Below are 25,692 nucleotides of genomic sequence, written 5' to 3' on the forward strand. Positions count from 1 at the left end.
TGTTCATCTGTTTTGAATCTTAAATTCCTTATATGAGTGAAGTCATATGATATTTGTCTTTTTCTGACTAATTTCGCTTAGCATAGTACCCTCTAGTTCTGTTCATATAGTTGCAAATGCTGAGATCTTATACTGAGAAGAAACTCTCCCCTTCATTTTGGTTATAGGGGAGAAGTCACATGAATTCAACCCCCACCCCCATCTAATCCTACCTTACAGTTTCCTACTTTTGGCATCTTGCAGGATAAGTTTATGTCATGGCATTTCCCCTCATAAATGCCGGACTTCTGGGCCTTCAGTTTTAGTGATTACTTGAAAATGGAAGGCAAGGAGTTTAGATGACTGCAACATATGTCCCAACCAGGAGCTGGATGTGCACAGCACTGGTTCCACCCATGAGAAGGACTCAGTTTTCTTATAGTATCTCTCAGTAAACCAGAAGTCCATGATTGCTCTTGATTCTTCAAAACCACTACACAGTTCTTATTGACTCCTAGGGCTATAGACATGGTAACCTGATTCTTACTTCCTCAATTGATTCAACTTTCCCAGTAAGGCCAGATTTAATAATACTAGGAACCCCTATTTTCTTGTGGTCAGACCAGTATTAGGCTATTTTTGTAAGGTTTATCCTATTAAAAATTTTTTTTGAGAAAGAAAGAGAGTGTGACAGGGTAAAGGCAGAGATAGAGGGAGACAGAGAATCCAAAGCAGGCTCCAGGCTCCAAGCTGTCAGCAGAGAGTCCGATGTGGGATTTGAACTCATGAACTGCGAGATCATGACCTGAGCTGAAGTTGGATGCTTAACCGACTGAGGCATCCAGGTGCCCCTATCCTATTTTTTTTAAAAAAAGGCACTGATAGAACATTTATTGCAGTCTGAGTAACTGTTTTACAAGAATGAAAAGTTTAAGCAGGTGGAGTGACCTGTGCTGATTTTCTAGGGGATATGCTTAGAGGGCACAGTTGGATGGGTTTGGTGTAACGGCTCTGTCCTCCACTAGGCAGCGCTGCTTAGCTTATTGGGGTGGATCATTGTGGTGCACAGGCACGTGTGTGGGAGAGGTGGAAATGGCTTCACACAGCTCCCTAGTCTCTGGCATGGGAACTTCATGATCTCACCGACCCGCGATCAAGCACCCCTTACAAGTACAAAAAGTTTAGTCTTTTTATCAGCCCCTTGGGTTAGTGAAAATTTTTATGCCCAGTTTTTCAGATGAGAAAACTGAGGCACAGAGAGGTTCAATAAGTTGATTAAGGTTACACAGCTAATGATGGTGGGGTTTGAATCCAGATTTTTAAGTACCATACTATGCTGCATCATAGTGTGATCTTGTAGTTCATCAAATTGATATCATTTTCTTCTTTTTCTCATCTTCCAAGGTACTATAAACCCAAATAGAATTTTAAAGGAATAATTTAACATATTTAAAGGAATAATTTGTATATTATTTTTTGTACTGTTGAGTCGATAGCAATTTTTGTTGCATTTTTGTTATTTAGAAAACTTTAATATGCATGTGTTTTCTTGTTGGTTTAATCCCTCAATTAATGTATCTTACATAAAACATGACAGCATCTTTCTGAATCCCCAGTATATTAGTTTGTTAAGGCTACTATAACAGCCTGAGCAGATCCTATTGGCTCAATCTTCTTTACTCTGACTTTTCCCTTGGAGTGATTCTTCTTTCATTTCATTCTGTCTCTGTTCCTTTCAGTCCAGGGTAGCAACATTTTTGCTGGTATAAAAATCTCAAAAACTGTGTTGGCTCTCTGTGCAGTTCATGGCTGCCCAAGCCATCAGACAGAAAGGTCCTCCACACTTCTTTCCAGGGTAACGACATCTCTAGTCCAGGCTTCTTCTGAGATGGTTGAGTTGATCTGTAATTCACATGCTGAATCTCCTTAGCAGATGTTTGTCCTAACAAACCATTGGCCTGGTCTCTAGAGCACACTTAGGTGGATAGGCTGACATGTTTGTTTTTGCTTAGCAGTTCCTTCATCATTTTGTTTCTTCCCTCTTCAATCTTACAATAAACAGCAAAAAAACAAGATCCACCTTTCATGCTTTCCTTGGAAACATCCTCAGCTACATATTCAAGCTCATCACTTACAAGCTTTACCTGCCGCCCAACAGAAGAACACATTTCTGCCACTGCATAACAGAGATCAAGAGATCGCCTTTGCTCCAGCGTCCAATACTGTGTTCCTCGTTTCTTTTTCTTTTCTTTTTTTTCACATTTATTTATTTTTGAGATACAGAGCACAAGTGGGGGAGGCGCAGAGAGAGGAGACATCAAATCCGAAGCAGGCTCTAGGCTCTGAGCTGTCAGCATAGAGCCCGACCCAGGGCTTGAACCCACAAACCATGAGATCATGACCTGAGTCGAAGTCGGACGCTCAACTGACTGAGCCACCCAGGTGCCCCTGTGTTCTTCGTTTCTATCTGATACCTTGCCGAAAGCAACTTTAACAAAGTTTATATGTCTAGCAACATTCTGTTCATGACTATATATGTATTGTTTATGTTGACAAAGTTTCTTTACCCTTTTCTTCTCCAAAGCCACTTCCACATTTTTTTAGGCATTTGTTCAGCAGTAATGCTTGCCAGTACCAAAACTTTGTTATTACTTTTCTAAGGCTGTATTGTTTCTGAGGACTACTGTAACAAAGCACCATAAACTGGATGGCTTAAAACAACAAAAATGTGTTGTCTTACAGTTATGGATGTTGGAAGTCCAAAATCAAGGTGCCAGAAGGTCTGTCCTCCCCCTGAGATCCTTCCTTGCCTCTTCCTGGTGGTGGAAGTTAATCCTTGGTGGTCTTTGCCTTGTAGATATATTACTCCAGTCTGTGCCTTCATCTTCACATGGCCTTCTTGCCTGTGTGCTGTGTCTCTTCTCATAGTGATACCAGTCCTATTGGATTAAAGGCCTATCCTACTCCAGTATGATCTTAAATCATTACTTCTGCCATAACCCTGTTTCCAAATGGGATCACATTCTGATATACTTGGGGTGAGCACTTCAGCATACTATTTGAGGGGGTCACAATTCAACCTTTAACACCCTCATAATCATAACAACCATATCAAGTTGCTATTAGGCTTTTCTTATTTTAAGGCATTCTTTCCTTAGTTCCTTCCTAATTAGCATTTAATTTTTATAAATAGACTGAAAAGCAGAATCATTTCCCACATTTTTCCTACCTTCAAAGCCTTCCTTGTCAGACATTTGCACATGAAAGTATTTTTTTCATAATTAATTAGCCATCCTGTGTGTCATGAAGAAAATATGTTAAAGGAATACCTCAGTTTGGGTGTGTTAAGTATTTTATCATTTATTGTGGTTATGTGAAAATTCCAATTCTAAGATTCAAACAACTAAATTAATATTTTCTGTCTTAGAAAGTTGTTGAATTTTAAAGTGTTTTCATCTTTAAGTTAGATTGTTGTTTTTAGTATAAATGCTAACATGAATTTGACTTTTTGGGAGATAGGAACAAATAGTCATGACTCTGTAATAAGTCTCAGTACCCTAAGACCTTACCCTTGCTAGTTCTACCTTTAGTGAAAAGATTGCATTTTAAACCAAAATATCCTAAAATTTCTCAGGATTTCCATTTTCCATATTTCTAACCCAAGATAATTATAGCAAAATGTTGTAGAACTTTCTCTATTCCTAACTAATAATATAAAACAGAGTTGTAGTTAAACATTACTGCATTCAGAGGAATAATTGGTACAACTTACAGTGTTTAGGATGAGTTTTTTTTGTGGGGGGGGGAGTGCAGATAGCAGAACAGTGAGCAGGAAGGCATTCTGGTAGGAACAGAGGTACTGAGTGAAGGAAACGTCTGGTGCATTTGGGCTCTCTTCAATTCCTTGCGTTGAAGAGGAGTATTTATGTTGATTTGCAATGGGAGAGAAACTTGTAAATCTCCCTGGCAGAGTCAAATCTTGCATCCCTTGAATGCCAGACTTAGGAGTCTAGACTTTATTCTAACGGTAGAGGAAGTTAGATTACAGTTGAACTCAGAAATGAAAGATTACAAGATATGTGAGGGGGATTAAAGTGGTAGCTGTAAGAGTGAATTGGTGCTAGGAGCTACTGCAGGCAGAGAAATGAATTAGTTTTGTTTGCTAGGGTGTATTGTCTGCAAGTAAAGATGGAAGGAGTCTGGATAAGGACTTTACTCAGGAGACATTTAAAAGGAAGGTCTAATAGCAGATGATGACAGGGTGATGACAGTAGAGGAGAAGGGAGGGATTGGGAAATGCTGACTGTGAATGTAGGAGAATGGAAAAATCATGGTATCATTGATTACAGAATATTTGTTTACAGCTGAAGAAGTTATTTTAGGCAGGTTGACTGTAGGGTGTTTCCTGAACTTTCAAAGCATTGTATCTGTCAAGATTTGGACTCTAGGGGTAGCTAGTACAGGCTGGAAAATTAAGGCTTTGAAGTTAATTTGGATGGAGATGATGATTTTATCACCAAAATATTGAGAGACTTATTGTTTCAAGGCTGTTGAATCAACCAGGCTCTTGCCATGTTTGCCAGGGATTGTCAGGGCCTGTTAGTTACATCTTTGAGACTACTTCTGTACCACCATTTGAATGATATCTGCCATGTTACATGGCATCTTGGCCTAGACACAGTTTAACCTTTTGAAGTCTTTATAAGAAACTTGTTTTATAAGATAGAACTTCTGACTATGTATTCACAATAATCGAAGTTCTGGTAGATTTAAAATAATATTTTCTTTGAATTTCTGTCCTTAACACTATTCGTTTTTCTTAGTTATATATTTAAAGAGATGGTGATGAGTGTCTTATGGATAAGACATAGAAGAGAAGTCATTTTTTTGCTCTAATTATTGGTTAATTTGTGAGAGTATATTTATTAACAGGCATAAATGTGATTAAAGTATATATCAGAGAAAATTTATCTCAGTTCATTGATTGAATTTTTCTAATCAAACATTAATTGGCTACTTTTATTCATTGGAACCTAGGTTTTCAACTTTATAGACCTTCCAGCATTCAGTATATTGATACATACTTATGATGAGAGGGTAATTGTTCTGTTGCAGGCATGCTTTCAAAAGTGTGCTCATTTTCAGTTGTTCTTGATACACAGTTCCTGATGAACTCTGTACTGCATTCTCTCATCTTATTTTTTCATTTGTAAATGTGAATGTAGAGGTTATCACCTCCATTCAGAAAAAATTGAATTTATCATTCACTGAATGTTAAAAAATGTAAAACATTACCCTCAAGTATGTAGTGAGTATTCATGTATGGTACAAAGTATGACTCGGTGTGACTTTATGTAGCCAGTAAAATGTTTAAAGCATTTGATCCCTGTTGTGTTTCAGTGCACCTGCAGGAAAGACATGGTGAAAATTTCAATGGATATTTTTGTGAGGAAATTTCAGCCAGACAGATATCAGCTTTGGAAGCAAGGAAAGGATATATACACCATTGACCATACAAGGCCTACTCCAGAATCCACACCTGAAGTAAAAGCATGGCTGCAGAGGAGGAGGAAAGTAAGAAAAGCATCCAGGAGGTAATGATTTCTTCCCACCCCATTCCACTTATACCTACTCAATAAAAATGGGTCATTGAATGTGATGTTCTCAGAAACTATGTATTTGCTTTTTCCTGTTTATTCATCATAAATTTACTTAATATCTTACTGAAAATTTGAGGGAAAGTATAATTCGTAAGCTGTGTAATAAGTAGAATATAGGAAGTGGGGGGTATAATGTGTTTGTGAATATTCCTGACATGCTATACATGGCATATAGAACAGTCCTGGATGGCCAGGGCCATTTCTTTTAGGTGGGCATCTTGCTATTTTAAAATCCATTGAATAGGGTGTGTGTTACGTTGCTCAGGTCCTCAGGCAACTTTTATTTTCAGGCTCTTATATTTTCTTGGTTTATGTTAAACTTTTGTTCTCCAATATTACTCATTGTTTTTCTTTCAGATTGTAAAAGTAATATTTGGGCATTGGGGAATATTTGTAAAATAAGAAAAAGAATAGTGAAGGAATCCCAAATCACCCATAACATCATAATCCAGAGATAACAAGTTTTAACATTTGGTAGATATCCTTTACATATGTATTTATTATATAATATTACATACTTTTCCAAAATTGGGGCCATGCTCTGTTAACCCTTTGATTACCAGTTTTGTGTGTTTTTTTTCATATAATTAAATGATTTGGTTCAGCATAATATTTAGTGCCTGCATGTATTTAATCCCTTGTTTTTGGACCTGTAGCTTATTTGTAGCTTTTTTTCCCCCATTAACTAAATAACAATGTAATTTCAAATCTTTGACCACAATTCTGGCATTTATTTTATTACTCTGACATTTATTTTCTGCTATTTTAGAATTGTAGTGGGTGGAAGAAACTTAAGCACGTGGAGTCACACTTCTGCATTTTATAAGAGATATACCTGAGGTGCAGAATTAGTAGCAAAAGTAAAACTCAGGTGTTCTTATTTTACCCTGCAGTTTACAGCAGTGATTTTCAAACTGTTGGTTTTCAAATTTATTTAGTAGGTTAGGAACAACATTTTTAAATTAGGAAGTAAAGTAGAATAAAATGTATCATAGTCCTTCCCTGCGGTAAGGGTAAGTATTAATTCATGATGTGTGAACATGTGTGTACGTGTGTGTTGTATCACTGTCTAAAATATATAACTTATAATTGGCTGGTTGTACTAAAAAATGTTTGGGAAATACTGATATAGAGAGTCATTGCCAAAAAGCCTATCTGTGGGAGGAGGCAATAGTCAATCTGAGTTCAGAAAAAACACCAATAGAACATCTTGAGAATTGTTCTTTAATGAATAGAAAACACAATACTTTAGGTGAATAGGTCTTCTAGTGACTAACTATAGTGGCCTTTATGGGTTGACAGAGAACATAGATCTATGACATTGGACAGATTTGAAATGCCTTTTCGTAGCTTAAAATAATCAATGGACTTTGCTCACCCAGTTAGAAAGCCTCATGTTTAGAGGGGGTCATTGATTATGCACAGCCTTGTGGCTTGATCCTAGACTTTCTGCTTTCCAGGAAATTTAAAACAGGGAATGATTTATTGAAATCTCAAAGAGAGATCAACCATGTTATTTTACAAGTACTATGCCATTCGTGATGTGACAATTTCCCACGTTGCCTATGCATGGGTTTTCAATAAAAATGATAGTGATGATGATGATACCAGTACCATTAGAAGTAGAAGTCAAAGCTAATTTATGTTGGTTATCCTTGGCTACTCCCTCTATCTCAGAACCTTGCCCATTCTGACTTCTATAGTGCATAGTGTTGTGGGGTGTGTGTGTGTGTGTGTGTGTGTGTGTGTGTTTGGACATGGAAATACATGTTGCTTAGATTTTAGTTGTAATTATTCTTAAATGATAGTGTTGGAAATGTGTCTTTTTTATGAGAGAGAGCCCGTGTGTGCATGCCCTGTGAGCAGGGGAAGGGCAGAGGGAGAGAGAGAGAATCTTAAGCAGGCTTCGTGCCCAGCATGGAGTCCAACTTGGGGCTTAATATCCTGGAACTGTGAGATAATAACCTGAGCCAAAATCAAAAGTCAGATGCTTAACTGACTGAGCCACTCAAGTGCCTCACAAATGTGTCTTATACAAAAGGTATCTACAACAAAGACATCAAGTGACTTTCTGGAAAATACTGAGAATAAGACAATTAAAATGGCATCCGCTCTGAAAACAAGAGTTAGATATAAGATGTTAAATACATATATTTAGCCTGTCTCCTGTCTTAATTCCTTTAGCTAATGATGATTTGGCATTTAATTTTAATGATTTTCATGCATACTTCAGAATTATGCAAAAATCAGGGATGTGTTCACTTTAGAATGTAAATAATCTATTCAGATTTTAACAGCAGGTTATAGAGATCCCCTCTTTTCCTTTTGCTTTCTTCATTGATTTATTTTCCCCATGTCATCATTTTTCACTTTATTTTTATTTTCAGACTTCTTTTAGTATTGTTATAAAATGTTAGCAATGGCATTTTCCCAATAATATTTAATAATCAATTATTTACAATTGTTTTAATTTTCACTTTTAGTAAATTGTTATTAAAACTAAGATTTCAATTTCAAATCTAATCTAATTGTGAAGATTATTTTTGCATAATGATGAAAAAGCTATTAGTTTTTTCACTTCTTTCAGTAAGTGATAATAACGTTTGTATTGGTATGTGTTTTATCCTGTCCACTGCAAACATTCTGCTCTGACCACAGTGTCTCTTGTTAATAGTTTCCAGTGCACTGGTTCTTACTCTAAGAGGCTTAAGAATGAGGAGGATGAAGAAGTGTCACCTGCAGTTGATAGGGTGGAGGGCCTCACCCCTGACCAAGACCCAGAAGACCTCAAGGTCAGTGAAAAATCAGAAGAAGCAGTGAAGATGGGGAACACAGAATCTCCTTTAGAAGAAGAGGCTTGTGCTAGCAGGAAGCAGCCAGATCAGAATTCATCAGATAATGTCAAACTCTCAGGTGAGAAACTGGCTAATTATGTTCATGTGTAAGTGTTGAGGTGGTTGATCTGGTGCCTTAAATCTGTGCTCTAGGATTGGTATCTTACTTTTCCACATAGCTTAACCAGTAGAGCATCTAAAGCTATGGAGTAATAATGAGGAGGCCAAATGATGTTGTAAAAGTCAGGAACATTACTGCTATGTGTGATGGAGTTCTGAGGCAGAGTGCCTATTTGGTGTAATAAAAAAAAGATTCTAAAATGAAAATTTTTTGTGGGGGTGCAACTCAGTTTACAATATAGAATACATTTTTGGAAAGCTTCTCTTAAATCACATGCAATGGTAAAAACCAATTATAGATAATTCTTTGCAGATTCTTAGCTTTCAACTTAATTTTAAGAAGAAAATAAAGAATAAGTTTTTAAAAAATAATAACGAAAGTCATTTAGTTTTGTGAAATAGTAGGTATAAGCCCCCTGGCTGTTTCTCTGTACTAAAGTTATCATCTATACCTCTCAACTGCTTTGCTTTTTTCCCCTTAATAGTGTATTTCTCTGAAATCGCTGTATCTATTTGATATTTGTTTGAGTTTTTATCCTTTTACTAATTGAGCTTATTTTTTTATTACTATTATTATTTCTTAATGTTTATTTATTTTTGAGAGAGAGAGAGGGAGAAGGAGAGAGACAGAGCACAAGTAGGAGAGGGGCAGAGAGAGGGGGAGACACAGAATCTGAAGCAGGCTGTCAGCACAGAGCCCAACACAGTGCTCGAACTCACGAGCTGTGAGATCATGACCTGAGCCAAAGTCAGACACTCAACCGACTGAGCCACCTAGGCACCCCACTAATTGAGCTTATCAGTAATTTCTCATACTTCTCATCCATTCTGTCTTTCAATTGTGAGACTCCCCCAAATCTAGTTACCCACTCCTGCTTCCTCCTTGTTCAAAGTACCATTATCTCTTTAAATTTTTAAATTTTTATTTTTGAAAGAGATACAGAGAATCCTAAGCAGGCTCTGTGCTGTCAGTGTAGAGCCTGATGTGTAGCTCAATCCCATGACCCTGGGATCATGACCTGAGCCGAAATCAAGAGTCAGACACTCAACTGACTGAGATGCCCAGGAACCCTGTGGTACTGTTATTCTTAACTGGACCATTGCAGAAATTGCTTCCTAGTTATCCATGCTAGTTACTTCTCCATATGGCACTCATAGTGATCCTTTAAAAAAATGTAGGTGAGGTCTTGTCCCTTCTTTCTTCATACTCTTATTCCACTTAGAGTAAAAGAAAAAGTCCTTATCATCGTCCAAATTTGATTCTCTTCTGCTTCTCCATTTTCATTACCTTTGCCCTTTAATATATGTATTTAAACAGGTTAAATCATAGACTTTCTTGTAGGGAGTTCATACTTTATTGGAGAGGTAGACAACCATATAATTACAATCCAGTGTGGTAAGCACCACAAGAAAGAAGTCCTAGAGTGTTGCTGATATACCAAGGAAAGACTCCAAACAGATTAGAGGCTGGCCTGGCAAGGTTTCTTGGACTAGGTTATATCTGAATTAATTTGTGATGAATGGATAGAAGATTGCAAGGTGAAAAAGGTGGGGAAAGGAATAGCAAGCAGTGCAGAGAACACAGTTATGCTATACATATGGATTTTTTTTATAGTCCCTTACCATAGTCTTTAATCACACTGGATTTAATTAAGTACTTGATGGGTCCCTGGGTGGTTTAGTCCAAGGGCACCCAGGTTTATTAGTTCTGTTGCTACATGGTTCCTTGTATTTTGACCTCCAGGTTTTGAGATCTGGCAGAACACTTAAGTACAAAACGTGGCTGGATTAAGCATCAAAGCTAGTATGTGATATGTGAAATGATGCTTATGAATATTTATAAGGGAGAGAGAGGGGTAAGTAGAGATGGCAGTGGAAGAGACTTGCTCATAATGTCCTTTCCCCTTTACATGCCATCAGTGTGTGATACAGGACCTAGTGTAGGACATACTTCTTATTTGGATCTGCACAGCCTTGCATGTATTCTTTCCATACATCCTCTGAGCTGGAATGTTTCATTAGTAGCAAGCAGCTCTTAGCATCATATTTCCTATTTTTAGAAAGATTTCAAGTTGCTATTGCTTTGGATAAGTATCATTATTGTACTTACTTTTGACATTGGTCTGCAGCATAACCCCTTTTTAATCTCTTATTTTGTCTGTAAGTATATTCTTTTGCCAAACTCCAAGATCTCACCTTGACAACTATGAAGGCTCCATGGTGCTTTAGTGACATTTCCCACTCATATCTGTGAGACTTTAGAGGGGAGTTGAAAGACAGAAATTTAGGTGAGAATTACTATATAGTAATAATTCAATGTAAAATTTACTAATAGTCTTTTGTTTCACTCCTCAGGAAATAGTTGCTTAAGCACATCTATACCAGAAGAAGTACAAATTAAGGATGACCAAGCCTATGGTGTAATTCTACCTTCAAATCCCAGTGAAGCTGATGATTCCATATCTGGTGGCCATGTGACATCCAAGGAATCAGACCCACCCAAGCTTCCATGGCCAAAGTTACCTGAGTCATGCTTCTCAGTGGCAGAGAGTAACAGTGTGTTGATAGAGGGAGATGAGAGTGATGTGGAGACCCGCAGGAGTGGCCTCGAACCTGGGGAGATCCCAGTGATCCCCAGGGGAGAGAGAAATGGCCTCGCTGTCCTTGGTGTATGTGGCAATGTCTTCTTCTTCTTCTTCTTCTTTTTTTTTCTTCTATATTTATTGTGTAGTGGAGTAGTTTCTGAAAGCAGCATGATGTGCATTGAAATCTTGCTTTAGGGTGGAAATAACATTTCACATTTACAGGTCTTAATCATATTTCCTTCAATGACTGGAAGGTAAGCCTTTTGTGAGCTCTGGTTCATATGGTGATAATTTAGAAGCATGGAGCTTTTGGCTATATGCTGTAGCTTAATTTTCTTTCTCTTTAACTTTTTCTAAAATTGAACTTTTTTGAGATAGATTCATATGCAATTATAAGAAATAATACAGAAAGATCTTGTGTCCCCATTTTCCCCCAAGAGTACCTTCTTGGAAAACTATAGTAGGACATCACAATGATACTGACAGGTAATGGTTCCGTTACCTGTAATATTAACCACACTGGAGATGATTCACCTGCAGGGCTCTGACCTTCTCTTGCCACCTCTGGGTCCCAGGTTTCCCATAGCCTCTTTTAACTCGCTTGGTTGTGCTTTCCCTTGACTCCTCTTGGGCTCTAATTCTAGGAGCTGACTGACCTCTCTGGTCCCACCCACTGCCAGAAACAGGCCTTTTGCCTCATGGAAAATTCAAGACCCCTCTTGATTACAAGCCACCCCATCCTACTCTTTGCTAGGGCCTCCCTGTTTTTCATATGTTCTTTTGTGTTTGTATTATATGCTTTTTGTATAAACTGTTGCTTTAACCAGGAGATTGTGAGTAGACCAGGAAGGTTCTGATTGTGTATAGTTATTGTCAGAATTCATTACCCTATTTTGACCTGTACACCTTGATGAGGGAATTCAAGGACACAAGTAAGAAAAGCCTCAATTGTTGGGACTGACAAATTGAACTGGTCACTGAACAGGCCCACTTCTTGATTGCTCTTGCTCATTTCAAATCACCACAGGTCTTTTCACATCTTTGAGTAACAAGGGAGTTTAGATAAGGAAATCAGCTTGGAATACTCTGTTCATAGTAGTTTTAGAATATCAAATAAAATATAGATAATTTGCTAATATGACCCAATAACTTTTACCATTTTATGCATGGTTGTTATCCTACTGAACTATTAAATATTTACCCAAAACATAAGAGGAATAGGAAAATATGGTCTAATTTATTTGAAACAGTTGCTAAGGGAAATTTGAAAATAGTATTCACATAATAATAAACAAAATTTACAACTTAATATCACTTGGGGATTAAGTGCAGCTGAGCAGATACTGGGATTCTTTGCGGAATGGTGAATGAGTCAAATGCCTGTTTAAATTACATTTACTCACATTCTTTAAGCTGGAATGGAACTGAAAGTACCTTTTCTGTTTCCTTGTTTTCAGTGGAGGTAATTCTATCCTTGGTGCCTTTAACCTTCATCCTTATCATTTCACTGAACAAAGACTGCTTGCATGGGAAAGCAAACACTGCTGTTGAGGCCTGGGTGACTTGGTTTGCCCCTTGTCAGCATTAGCTGTGTCATGTTCTTTTCTCACACCGTGGTGTCAGGCAGACTTTCTAAGCAATATGGTCCCTTTTCGTTCTTGTATGGTTTTTACTGATGTTTCTTAGTATGAAGTGTAATGCTGTGTGCATGCTTGCAGCAGTCATCTTTAGTCAGTCTTCCCAAGAAATACTGAGTTATTTTTTGAACAATGTCTCTGTCCATCTCTCTGTTCATCTATAACTGGGCTTCCTGCTCTTCCTGGAATACACTGACTATGTCCCCATATGCATACTGTTCCTGCTGCCCCAGATACTCCTCCGAGGCCAGAGAACTCCCACAGTGTACTCAAGACTCTACTCAGATGTCTCCTTGTCAGAAAGGCTTTCTCTGATACCCTGTATAAAATAACTCCCTCCCATCTCTTTTCATGCCCTTTTTTTTCCTTTACTGCATATTTCTTAATAGTACCAGATAAATATATACTTTTTACTTTTTTATTGTCTGTGCCTTTCTCCTCTATAATGCACATTTCTTGAAAGCTGGGACATGGTGTAATTTTTTCTGCTGTAGTTCAGCTCTTAGAACAATGTGACACATAGTGAGGACTTGATAAATATTTCTTATTAATTTTTAGCTGGTATAAACCACAGATAAATCTCATCCTATATTACTTTGACATCCTTTCTTTACTTCCATCTTTGATTAGAATGTTGCACACATTTTCTTTTAATCCATTTTGATTTCAGATATCAATGTAGTTTCTCTACTTCCAGCCACTGCTTCATCAACTTACAGGGACATTTCTGAGACTCATTTCTTTCCTAGTCAACTGTTGATACAAACCCTTTAGTTTCAAAGTCTTTCTCTGAACACCTCCCTCCTTCCCATCCATCCATCCATCCATCCATCCATCCATCCATCCATCTTCCTTCAGTCCTTCTTTCCTTTTAGATTGCATGTGCAAGAAAGCTTGTAAGTAGGTTCTATCTGGAAGATGTCAGGGTGCATATGTCTTTTGCACATACCTTTGGGAGGAAAGTATAGTTTAGAGAGACCCAGATGAAAAATTTTACGTAAAATTTAAGTGGTTTCAAGATGACAGTAATGTGCTGTATTAAAAAAAAAAAAAACCTTAAAATCTTATTTGATCCTCAGAGAAGTGGTGATTTATTTCCGAATGGAAAGAAGTATCCAGGCTCACTGTAGCATTAATGCTATCTGAGTGAGGATAGAAAGCAAAATAACCTGCCGTATAGTCATGTGGCTAGCGTAGAGGTAACCCAATGCTACGGTTCTGTATTGTTACAAATATGTAATCCTAAATTTTGATTAGTTTGAAAGAACTTTTGAAAACTTGCTAAGTTCTGAGTTAATTGCAAGCTTGATAAGCTTACCCTATACCACACATAGTGTTTTAATGTACGGTGGAAGGATAGATCATTGATCTCTTGGTAAAATAACTAATAGAATGGATTCCTATTTCTTTTGACTTAAAGGCTTAAGGTTTTTAAAATAAAGGACTAATTCTCCAGGAGGTAAATAAGTGTAATAATTCTTTATAATTAAATGGTCATAAATTGTTGTGAACCATAGTTTTCCATTTAAAACAAGTCTTTAACTGTGAGTATTTCTCCTCTATTTTTGCTCTGTGACCAGAGAATAGAGGGAGAAACCAAAACTGCTAAAAGTTGGCGCCATCCACTTAGTAAGCCTCCGGCAAGGTCCCCATTGACTCTGGTGAAGCAGCAGGCAACAAGTGATGAAGGTGAGTGTGTGATGTTTCTCAGTGTTTATTCTGTGGATACTGTATGGCATTTAGCAGTCATTCTGTCTGTTTGTTGTAAGAAACTGGTCTAAAAAAATTGCTTGGTAGAGAGAAAATTTGACCAAGTTGCAAATACATACCATAAAGAGATCATAAGTAGTAAACAGTTTATAGACAAAAGGAATTTGGATTTTAAGGGTAAATACTTGCTCCACTAGTCTAGCCATGTTCCTAGTCAAAGTCTTCCCATTTTATATGATGGGATAAAATTAATCTTTTCTGACATTTGCCTTAGGATATTCTAGAGGAAGTTGGGAATCATTTCCCTAAAAGTGTCAAATCTTGGAGTCACCACGCTGTTGCTTTTTTACATTGTCTTTATTTTTAACTTGAATCCTCCAAAATTATTAATATCATCTTGTGTAAGAAACTATGTGCAATACCTGTGTATCCAGTTATGCCTGGTGTGTGGTGAAACATCTTTTCTCCTTAATAGATTTTACTGACATGACTTGATGTGAACCAATTTCTATTCCTGGATGTAATATTTACTTGTTTGTTTTACCTGGTTACCCTTTTTACCTCTTTCTCTCTTTTTCTAAAAATGCCTTTTTGTTGTCTTCAGTTAAATATCAGATCACTGACTAGCTATTTCTTACTTGCAAGTGTTTCATAGCATCAGGGGGGGACCTTATTTTTTCCATCTTTAAAAAGATCAATTTAAAAAGGTTTTCTATAAAAAGCCTGCCTTCAAGGTATTGTCTTTACTGGAACAAATTGTTGAGGTCATATGCCTGTGAAGATGCTGTCAACATAGTAATGTGAAACTTGGGGTCAGTCTTCTTGTTTAGTTTAAATACAGTCATTAGAGTAGACATCTGTAGCAGATTTATTTTTTTATTTTTACTTACTATCTTCTTTTATACCCCATATTTAGTTAGGAAAAAAAGATAATCAGTGTAGGGATCAGATCATGATTGTAGCATTTTCTATAACACCAGTCGAAGGTAAAATTCTGTCTCTAGTAACAGAAGTAATGAAACATAGTTGTATTTATTTCCATATATCATCATGTTCGTTTCTTCCTTCTCCTACTTTGTCATACCCAGCACAATCCATTTTCCTCTTAGTGTCAAGATAAAGGACAATTCTGTATAAGGTAATTACTATGTTACTTACAATACTTGTGAATTTTAATTATCCTTCCCCATCATCGCCTATGTTTAATACAGCTTTTTGGAAGGGAATCAACTATATTAACATACAAGGAAAACTGCTTTTTCCCATGTCATTATTTTCCCAGGTCGTTTATTTTGATGTGGGCCATCTAAATTGGCTTAGAGTTTCTACATGGAGAGCAGTTCTGATTTCAGTCAGGATGGCTTACAAAATTTATAAGCGAATTGGTTTACAAAGTTGTCTCAAGGGTTTAAGGTTAAAATGTCTTGCTGCAACATTGGTGATTGTGATTTTGCAGTAGCATACTCTGTATTTTAATACGTTAAGGACATATTAAAAGGATCCTCTGAGGATTTTTGAGAATTGAAAAGAAAAAAAATCGGAGAATTTTAGTGATGAATAAATACTTTTACAAGCTTCCAAACTAACAATGGGGGGAATATTCTGTGTCCTGGAGTAAATTATATTTGACCCTTGAACATCACATTTGAGTTGCATGGGTCCACCTATGAGTGAACTTTTTCAGTAAATACAGTACCATAAATGTAGTAAATATAGTAATATAGTTTTTTCAGTAAATATAGTACCATAAATGTATTTTCTCTTCCCTGTGATTTTCTTAATAAAGTTTTCTTTTCTTTAGCATACTTTATTGTAAGAATATAGTATATAATACATATAATATACAAAATATGGTTGATTGTTTATCTGTGAGGCTTCTGGTCAACAGTAAGCTATTAGTAGTTAAGTTTTGGGGAAGTCCAAAGTTATATGTGGATTTTCAACTGCGTGGGGGTTTGACCCCCCTAACTCCTAAGTTGTTTGAGGGTCAACTATATTTATATCATGGGGCCCTTGAATGTTATCTTTGCCTTTTGCCTCTGTGTCTGGTACTGTTGGAAGTGAATGAGCATCGTCATCATTAGAAAATGATGAACGGTGGGATTAGTGCTCTTTGGGAGCACACAACTCCAAATCCAGCTTCTTTTAGGAATTTCCTACCCTAACTACTGGGCTCCTTTTGCATTCCTCATACACAAGTAAGTGTGTATGTGAGTCAGGAGTATAACTAGGTTAGAGCATCTGAGAAATTGTGTCTCTAAACAGCAGTCAGTATCCTCTGTTGGTAAATGAGCATTTCTCAGTTGAAGCTTGAATTTGACTCCTTAATAGAAAAGCAGCAAAGGGGAAAATACTGATTCAGCACCTCTGGGAGTTTATGTGCAGGTAAGAGATAAGAGTCATTTCTAAGTTTGCTCTTCTCAAAAGACAGTGAAGTAGCTCTTTGATATTCAAATGACCTAAAACTATAGAGACCATTCTGGTTAGTGGCAGATCCAATAATTATAGAATCAGCAAGGATTTCCTGACTCTCAGCCTGTTCTTTCCTGGAAGATTTTCCATGCTTACCAGCAAAACACTGGTTGTTGGTGGTAGAGCAGAGAGGTGATACATAAGAAAAGAATGCCATTTAGAATATAGCATCTTTACATAAAAACTAGTATCAAATTCATCCTTTTATCCTCTTTCTCCTTCTCCCCCTCCTCCTTGCCCTGCTCCTCCTCCTTCTTCTAGTGGAAAAAAATTTTAGGTGTATACTGAATTTTATTATTTATAATTGAAAAGAAATTACTAATCTCTGGTTTTCTATATATATATATATATATATATATATATATATATGTTTTTTTTTTGAGAGAGAGATTGAGTGTGCACATGCACACATGAGTGGGAGAGGGAGAGAGAGAATCTTAGCGGGGCTTGATCTTACAACCATGAGATCATGACCTGAGCTAAAATCAAGAGGCAAACACTTAACTGACTGAGCCACCCAGGTAATTTTCTTTCAGCTGAAATGTTTTCCATTTACATTTTCCTTAAGTTAGGCAGCTGCACAAAGTGATCCTGAAACATGGATTAATATTGTATATTTTTTCTGTATATTAATGTAATTAAACAAATGTTGAATTAAAATATAAACTTGAAAGAAAAGCTCTTGGGTGGGTCTCTTTTTTTTTTTTTTTTGAAGCATTTCTTATGTGTTCCTCTCCTCCTCTTGTAATTTATCAATATAATGGCATATTCCTATTCTCCAACTTCAGCACTTTATGGCTGAGTGCCTGTAGGGAAGGTGAGTGTGTGCAGCATGGATGAACCAGGCAGGCTCTAAGAAGAATACTCTTGCTTGACCTCAGGAGTACTGAGAGTGAGGGGATGGACCCACTAGAGTTAAGCTTAGAAATCTGCCACAGTATTTCTTTTTCCTTGATTGGTGACGATGCATGCTCAAAGGCTCTCACATATTTCCCTTAATATTCCAGCTTTGATATAGGATAAGTGACTTTAAGGCCACCATGATCCAGTACTAGCTTTGCTCTCCAACTTTGTTTCTCTCAACTACCCTCCATGAAACCTCCTTCTCTTCCGTTTAGACAACTTTTTTTTTCTTCCTGAATATAATCTACTGCTTTTTATTTCCACATGCTTCCCCCAACTATTGCTTTCCCTGTGATACCCTTTTCCTTCTTGGAATCATTCTCTGCTCACCACTTACTCCTTTCCTACCTCTGCTGTCCTATTATATCTATACTTACTTGGCTTTAGAATGCTACTTGTCACCTTATATTGTGCTTCATTGTCTGTGTGTCTGTCTCCCTGCTCTCATTCCTTTCATCTTGCCTCCCCTGCCTAGTCCAAGGTTAGTTAATCACTGTGGCTTAAATCACCTCTGGATACAAGAGCAGGAAAGGCCTGGTGATCAGTAACTTTGAAATCGGCCATTAGTCAAATACTTTAATATTTAATACGCTTTCATATTAAAGGAAAATGTAAATTTCAATCCAGGAAATATTCTCTGTAAGTATATATGTATGTGAAAACATGCAGTTTTAATTAGCTGGAGAAATATATATGTCAGCTAACCCAATTTTGTATTCTGACTGTATTAGAATTTTCTTTATCACTGTGCCAAATCCTAGGATGTGCTCAAAGTTAAAATGAAGCTGATACATTGTAGACATGGCCAATGCTTTGGAGACCTGAGGGCTCCCAGAGTAATGATATTCCCATTGGGATAGTTGCTTACCTAGCACCTCAGTTTGTATATGTATTTGTTGCCTTTCTTCCCAGTTTGAAGTCATTCCAGATGCAAAAATTTTTAACTCCTCATGCTTTTGCTGATTAGGATTTTTTTTTTTTTGACAAGTAAAATATTCATGTTTTATTGTTAGTAGAAAGCAAAACTATACCATCTGGGAGGAAAAGACATTTTATATGTGTATATATGTACATATATAAATATATATTTATATATACTATGTTATGTAAGCATTTTGAAAGAGATACACTAAAATGGGGTTTATTTCTTAGTGTCACGTTTTTATTTTTTCTCTGTTTTCTAATTGTTCCCCTTTACAGCATGTGTGACTTATGGCAACAGAGAAAGTACTGAACTTTCCTTTTCTTTTTATTACTATTTTTTGATTTATTCTCAAGTTATCTAACATACAGTGTATTCTTGGTTTCAGGAGTAGATTCCTGTGAATCATCACTTACATACAACACTCAGTGCTCATCCCAACAAGTGCCCTCCTCAATGCCCATCACCCATTTTCCCCTCTCCCCTATTCCCCCCATCCACCCTCAGTTTGTTCTCTGTATTTAAGAGTCTGTTATGGTTTGCCTCCCTCTCGGTTTTTATCTTATTTTTTATTCCCTTCCCCTATTGTTAGGGTTTTCATCAGCAGACCTTTAACTGTGCTGACCTGGACTCCAGACCTTCTGCTACGCTGATATTCTGAACATGAATTTTGTCAGCCCCCCTGCTTGACCCCTCATGGTTCATTGTTTGTTCTCTGAAGCTCTCATCCTGCATACATACATGTGTATGTATGCATTTCTTTCACATTTACATTAGTTTCCAATGTAACTTTTCCAGCTTCTCCTACTGTTGACTTTCAAGATGTTTACTGCTTTTGTACCTAGTATGCACATAAGTCCCTTGGTGAATTGATAAGGTTAATGTTTTTAAAGTAAGTACAAACTAAGGACAGCCCTATAAACACAGAAGAGATGTCATGAACATGGTAGTGGCTAATGCAGTACTACTTTACACAATGATGTCCACCATTGTTGATGGGTATTGGAGTTGATGCACTAATGCTGCCAGTGGAGTTTTCCTGGGGACTGTGAAAATAAAATTGAAAATTTATAAGAAAATATAAAAGATTCCTGGGGATCCTGGGTGGCTCAGTCACTTGGGCATTTGACTCTTGATTTTGGCTCGGGTCATGATCCCTGGGTCGTGGGATCGAACCCCACATCAGGCTCTGTGCTGAGCATGGAATGTGCTTAAGATTCTCTCTCTCTCTCTCTCTCTCTCTCTCTCTCTCTCTGTCTCTCTCTCTCTCCCCCTCTCTCTCCCTCTGTGCCTCTCCCCCGCTCAGTCTCTCTGTCTCTAAAATGAAATAAAAGAAAATATATACAAGATTGTTATCAGGTGATTTTAATTTTGCTTTCTATGTTGGTTAATTTTGCATATTCAAACACATTTCTTATAATTTGGGCAAAAAACTATTTTAAAGAGACATAGAGTGTCAAGGTGTGATGGGTTAGATTACCAAATAATCTTACAGTTACAAAAGAACCAGAAACAATTGATACAATAAAACAATGACCTTTATAACATATCAGGGACAAAATCATGGAAAGTATTTCTCCATGTCTACAGTCATGGTCACTTGGCTCCAGTTCTCTGTTAACTGTGAGATCCTCCATGCTTTGGCAGATGTGTTTACAAAGTAGTGATCATAGCAGCATCTGCCACATGGAGTTGTTTTGAGGGTTAAAAGACTACTGTAAAGCACTCAGAATAGTATTTGGCACGTAACAAATGTTTGTTGTTGTGATATGGTTATGAGGAGCAGGTGGAAGGTGATAGCTGAGCTCTCAAGAAATGAGAGAAATCTAGAGAGCATTCAGAGAATAATGACATGTAGATTGGTAGGAGAGAGCTAATACTGTGGCTATTTGGGGGAAATATGCCAGGACAAGAGTGGAAGCTTAGAAATCAGAGTTAAGACCTCATAGGATTCCTCAGACACACAAAGATGGGCTCTCAAAATCCTGTACCCTTTATTAAGGGTGTACTAGGGAAAAACAACCTGAACTGACCATAGTCACAGGCAGAGGACAAGAGGGCTTGCCACCTGGGTCTGGGCTTGAGTGGGGAAAGGTTGATAGCATAATAAGAGAAGGTCACCCTACAAATTTTTAACCATAGGACTGCCATCAAATGTATACCTCTTATCCCAAGTCAGAAATTTAAAATAAAAGTAGGCTCTGGCTCTTCATGTTTCCAGGGCATTGAGCAGAAGCAATTGCAAAATCTTATGAACCCACTCTGAAGTGGAATCTGGTTTACTACTGGACAAAAAATAGTCTGACTAATCTCCTGGCCTCACTGTCCCTTATCAGCTTTTTGAATGAGCTTGGCCTCAGTTTCTTCTTGGGTGAAACATGAGGATTGGTCACAGATGATCAGGATTTCTAATTTAGACGCTCAGGAATGGATTTTTGGCATTTCAGATACCCTGAAATGACATGTGGTGATATGTTAAACTCATCCCCAGTGGACTAAATTTTTATTTCTAACTCTTCACCTATAATTTTTTAATTTCTAGAGTACCATGTTTACCCAAGTGCAAAGGTGACCCCACCTACAAGTTTGAAAATTGACAAGATTCAGATTAAAGCCTTGCTATGGCTCTAATTTTCTCTAATCTGAACTGTCTGTATAACTCTTTATAAATCAGCAATTCAGCAAGCAGAGTATGGTAATGAGCTGCTGTGCATCTCTTTGAAATTAATGACAGCTTAGACCCTGATCCCTATCTCTGTAATGTCTGCATGCCCTGAGGGTTAGATTAGGAGTGTATTTCAGGCAATGTTACAGCAATTTATTTTTTTGGACAGTGTGTCTATATTAATATCATAATTCATTTAGTAATGAATTAAATATTTAAATATAGAGATGGAAAAGATGGAAATTGCAGCTTTAATTATAGATTATTCTTGGTGCTTGACCACTAGTTAACCCATTTAACCTAGGTTTTCAGTTATTTTAAAGAATAAAATGTATACGTTTAAGTACTCAGGAACGCAAGTCTGACAAAATTTGATTTCTTTCCCAAATGGTTTTCTCTGTTTCACACTCCTTTTATTAAAGTGCTCATGTTTATGATGCAATTGCATGCTAAATCGGTCTGAAGCACATTTTCCCATAACTAGAACTACCCACTGATTTCACTTTATTGGTGATTTTTGTTTCCTTTTGGGATTGCCTGATATTTTCTGTGGTATTTTCTGAAATTTAGCCAGTGCCCTTTAGTCATTGTCAGTACTGCTAGGGTATAAGCTGGTTCTTGGGCACTTTGCAATTGTCCCTCAAACAAAAGGATATTATTTAGAATGGGCTGTTTCACTTTACCTTTGGTAGGTAGTTGTTTTGGGGGAGAATTATGCCCTCCAGTCCCTGGCATGCTGCAACTCCCTCCTGTCTAGCAGAATTGGTATAGATTTGCCACTCTTCATTTTATTTGTTTTATTTCAAGGATTAAGTGGATATCCTGACCAAATTTAATAGTGACGTCTTTTACTGACTCAAACTTTACAAATATTATTTAAGTATTAAGTTAGATAACAATTTTATTTTAAATATTGAGAGCACCCTTTTGTCTCTTTGTTTTGCCAGGCGGTAATGGGTACATGACTCTGTTTATGTTGGACAATCTGAAACCCTGTTCTGGTCTCTCCTTTGGCTGTTAATAGCCATGTGCCTTGGAGAACAAAGAAAAGTCTAAGGTTCATCATATGTTTCCTCATCTGTTTGATGAAATGGTTGGATTAGTAGTACTAAAGTTTTATTCAAACTCTAAAGTTTCATTCAAACTTGAATTCTATGAAAATATAATAGAAGAGTATCCTCTGTAGTCTCTTGCTCCATGTTAGCCTTTCATTGAAAAGCAAAATGGTGAAATATAAGAATATCCCTCATCCACAGTGTTTCCCCTCTGTAAAAATTCTCTGCCCATTTTAAAAAACAAATGCTGTTTTATGACTGTTGCATGTCATGCTCCAAATGTTATTAATTTTTACATAATGATCTCTTTGTTCCATCAATTCTTATTAGCTTGAGGTAATATGACACTTTCATAATAAGCATGGTTGTATTTTTGTCTGTTTAAGTAATAAAACAGCAACTTCAGCAGATTACTAGGTAGATTGGCTTGGAATGTGTATTGATAGGTCACAGCCAATGTTTTCCTGCATTATGTGGACATAAAACATTAAATGTTGTTGGCACTCAGATTTAATGGATATTTTATCTAGCACTCGGCTGTGTAATAATAGTTGGACATTGTCTGTTTAGCTTGATTTCACTGTCAGTAAATTCCATTGGCAGCCCCAATGGCGTTGACTTTTTACTACAATATGGGGAATAAAAATCAAAAACACCTTCCTCTTGTTATGCTAGTGGCTTCATAAGGGTTTGATTGAATTAGAGGGAAAAATCCTAGCTTTTAACTTATATGGTTGCTTTCTGTATATTTTAGAAAAATCTTGGAACTTTTCTAAGCGACAATTGGCATCAAGTCTTATGATTGGGTGTCTGTGCTGAAAGTGCTGGGATTGTAAAATGATAGTCAAGACTTTGATTCTTTTGAATTCATGTGGATATTGTTATTCTTAAAGTCTGGTAGAAACATCTGAGGGACAGCTTTTGATACTACAATTGTGTGGTTCATTCCATTCTTTAGAAAAATAAATTATTGTATTGGGTTGAAATGTGTGAAATTGCTAATACTGTATTTGATTTTTTTTATCTACAGAAACTGCAATTTTATACAACTTAATATATTGCTTTATATTTCCTTATGCTTGTACACAACCCACTTTCCCTGGAGACAAAGATAGACCATTGAATTATCCCATATGCTATACCATATATTCTGCATTTCTATTTCCACCTTTTGGTTGTGAAACTGACTATGAAGATCAAGAAAAACCATGAAAAGTTTGCAAAATTTACATAGATTTTAAAATTTAATTTTATCATTACTTTACTGTCTTCATTTTCTTTGTTTTGCCTCTGACTACTGAAAACTTAGTGCTGAGCTGGCAGTGTTGTGCAGGCTGATACTTGGGGACCATCATCCTGGATTTTAAGAGGGGACTTTTCACTGCTGGGGCTCGGGGTGGGGGTTGGTTAAGTGACATGTCAAAGGCTCCTAGGGAGTGAGTAGGAAGTGGCTCACTTTATCATAATTTTAATTCTGTATATTATTGTGTGGTTTTTTTTTCCTTTTCTCTTTTCTGGTTCTTAGTTTCCCAGTTTAAAAAAAATTATGAGGTAACTTTTTTAAAAAAATATGTATCAGAGGGATCTCTAAAGTCTATGCTGATATTCCATTGTTTTATTATTCATGTTTTGTTGGAGAAGCATTTTCAAGATTGAACCATGTAGTGATTTTTTTTTTTGCTGTGCTAATAAAAAGGAGTAGAAACTTAAGGAAAAAAGGTTTGCTATGATATGTGGACATGTTTGAATATTACTCACATATTGCCATAGTTGCTAATGTCTTTTCTTGAGGAAACATCTTTATAATGCTTGTAAGTAAGTTAGCCAAGGATCCGGAGTAAGAATCTTCTTGGGAGAGAACACTGAGTACAACCTCAAGAGGGGCTTAGTGTGGCATGTTTGAAGAACAGCAAGTAGTATAGCTGGCAGGACCACCTGATGACTTTGGATGTGGGACGGCAGAATGAACATTTACCGCCTTGTCTTCTTACTTCTGTGCCTTCTCTCAAGTAGCCAGTGCACTTGTTTTCCTAGTAATTGGTGTGCTGGAAGCTCTGAATGAAGTTCTTTCTGTTTCCTTAGCAGCTGTTTGATCTGCTGTGCAATTCCCGTGTCGGTGCTTGGGTCAAAATGTCTCAGGATTCTGCTAATCTTTAACACAGATGACCAGGGCTGACCTTTAGCTAAGGGGAACTTTTTTGGCAGATAAATTGCAACATGCTAGTGGTTCTTTGCTTAGAGATCTTATTTAACCAGTTTTTTTTTTCAATATATGAAATTTATTGTCAAATTGGTTTCCTTATTTAACCAGTTTTTGAGTTTGTATTATAGATGCCATTAATGAAATGGTTTAAGAAATTGGAGATTTCTCCCAAGAGAAATTTTGAACTGTTTGAAGGCAAAAGACTTGTTGTTTTTATTTCTAATTATCAGCATCTGTCATATTGCCTAGCATATAGTGAGATTCATGTGCTCACTCTTTTACTATCTTTGATTTGATGCTTGGAATAAGCTCCTTTTGGTATCATGTTGCCAGCTAGTTTTTCCAAAGATAGGCCAGCTTTCTTTCAGGAGTTTTCTTTTCCCCATCCCTACCACAATGTGAGAATTGACTTTGCTACTTTCTTCCTATTGAACACATTATTAGCAATTGTTATTTATAATTCTTGAAGATAGATGGTATTATCATCATTATTACTGTTGAGAAAAGTGAGCTCAGAGACTTTGATTCACTTGTCCAGGACCACAGACTGGTAATTGGTAGATGACAGGCTTTATTTATTTTTTTTATTTATTTATTTTTTTTTATGAAATTTATTGACAAATTGGTTTCCATACAACACCCAGTGCTCATCCCAAAAGGTGCCCTCCTCAATACCCATCACCCACCCTCCCCTCCCTCCCACCCCCCATCAACCCTCAGTTTGTTCTCAGTTTTTAACAGTCTCTTATGCTTTGGCTCTCTCCCACTTTAACGTCCTTTTTTTTTTTTTTTTTTTTTTTTTTTTTCCTTCCCCTCCCCCATGGGTTCCTGTTAAGTTTCTCAGGATCCACATAAGAGTGAAACCATATGGTATCTGTCTTTCTCTGTATGGCTTATTTCACTTAGCATTACACTCTCCAGTTCCATCCACGTTGCTACAAAGGGCC

The 25,692-nt window shown here is 36.9% G+C and overlaps 1 protein-coding gene and 1 long non-coding RNA gene across 11 annotated transcripts in view; one reads left to right on the forward strand and one right to left on the reverse strand.

Annotated features, from left to right (window-relative positions):
- Positions 1 to 25,692, forward strand: part of KDM4C (lysine demethylase 4C) — a 437,278-nt gene that overhangs the window by 242,200 nt on the left and 169,386 nt on the right. For all 10 annotated transcript variants that reach the window (XM_030294149.1, XM_030294152.1, XM_030294153.1 and 7 more), the window contains 4 exons: positions 5,380 to 5,573; positions 8,314 to 8,552; positions 10,949 to 11,262; positions 14,396 to 14,504. In XM_030294149.1, the coding sequence (XP_030150009.1) occupies positions 5,380 to 5,573; positions 8,314 to 8,552; positions 10,949 to 11,262; positions 14,396 to 14,504 (856 nt within the window). The remainder of the gene's footprint in view (positions 1 to 5,379; positions 5,574 to 8,313; positions 8,553 to 10,948; positions 11,263 to 14,395; positions 14,505 to 25,692) is intronic.
- LOC115499911 lies at positions 23 to 23,929 on the reverse strand. Its single transcript, XR_003964316.1, has 3 exons — positions 23,918 to 23,929; positions 5,161 to 5,168; positions 23 to 126 (listed from the first exon to the last, which is right to left on the reverse strand). It is a non-coding gene; the product is annotated as an uncharacterized LOC115499911 (long non-coding RNA).

Source organism: Lynx canadensis, chromosome D4, assembly GCF_007474595.2.
Source record: "Lynx canadensis isolate LIC74 chromosome D4, mLynCan4.pri.v2, whole genome shotgun sequence".
Lineage (NCBI taxonomy): Eukaryota > Metazoa > Chordata > Mammalia > Carnivora > Felidae > Lynx > Lynx canadensis.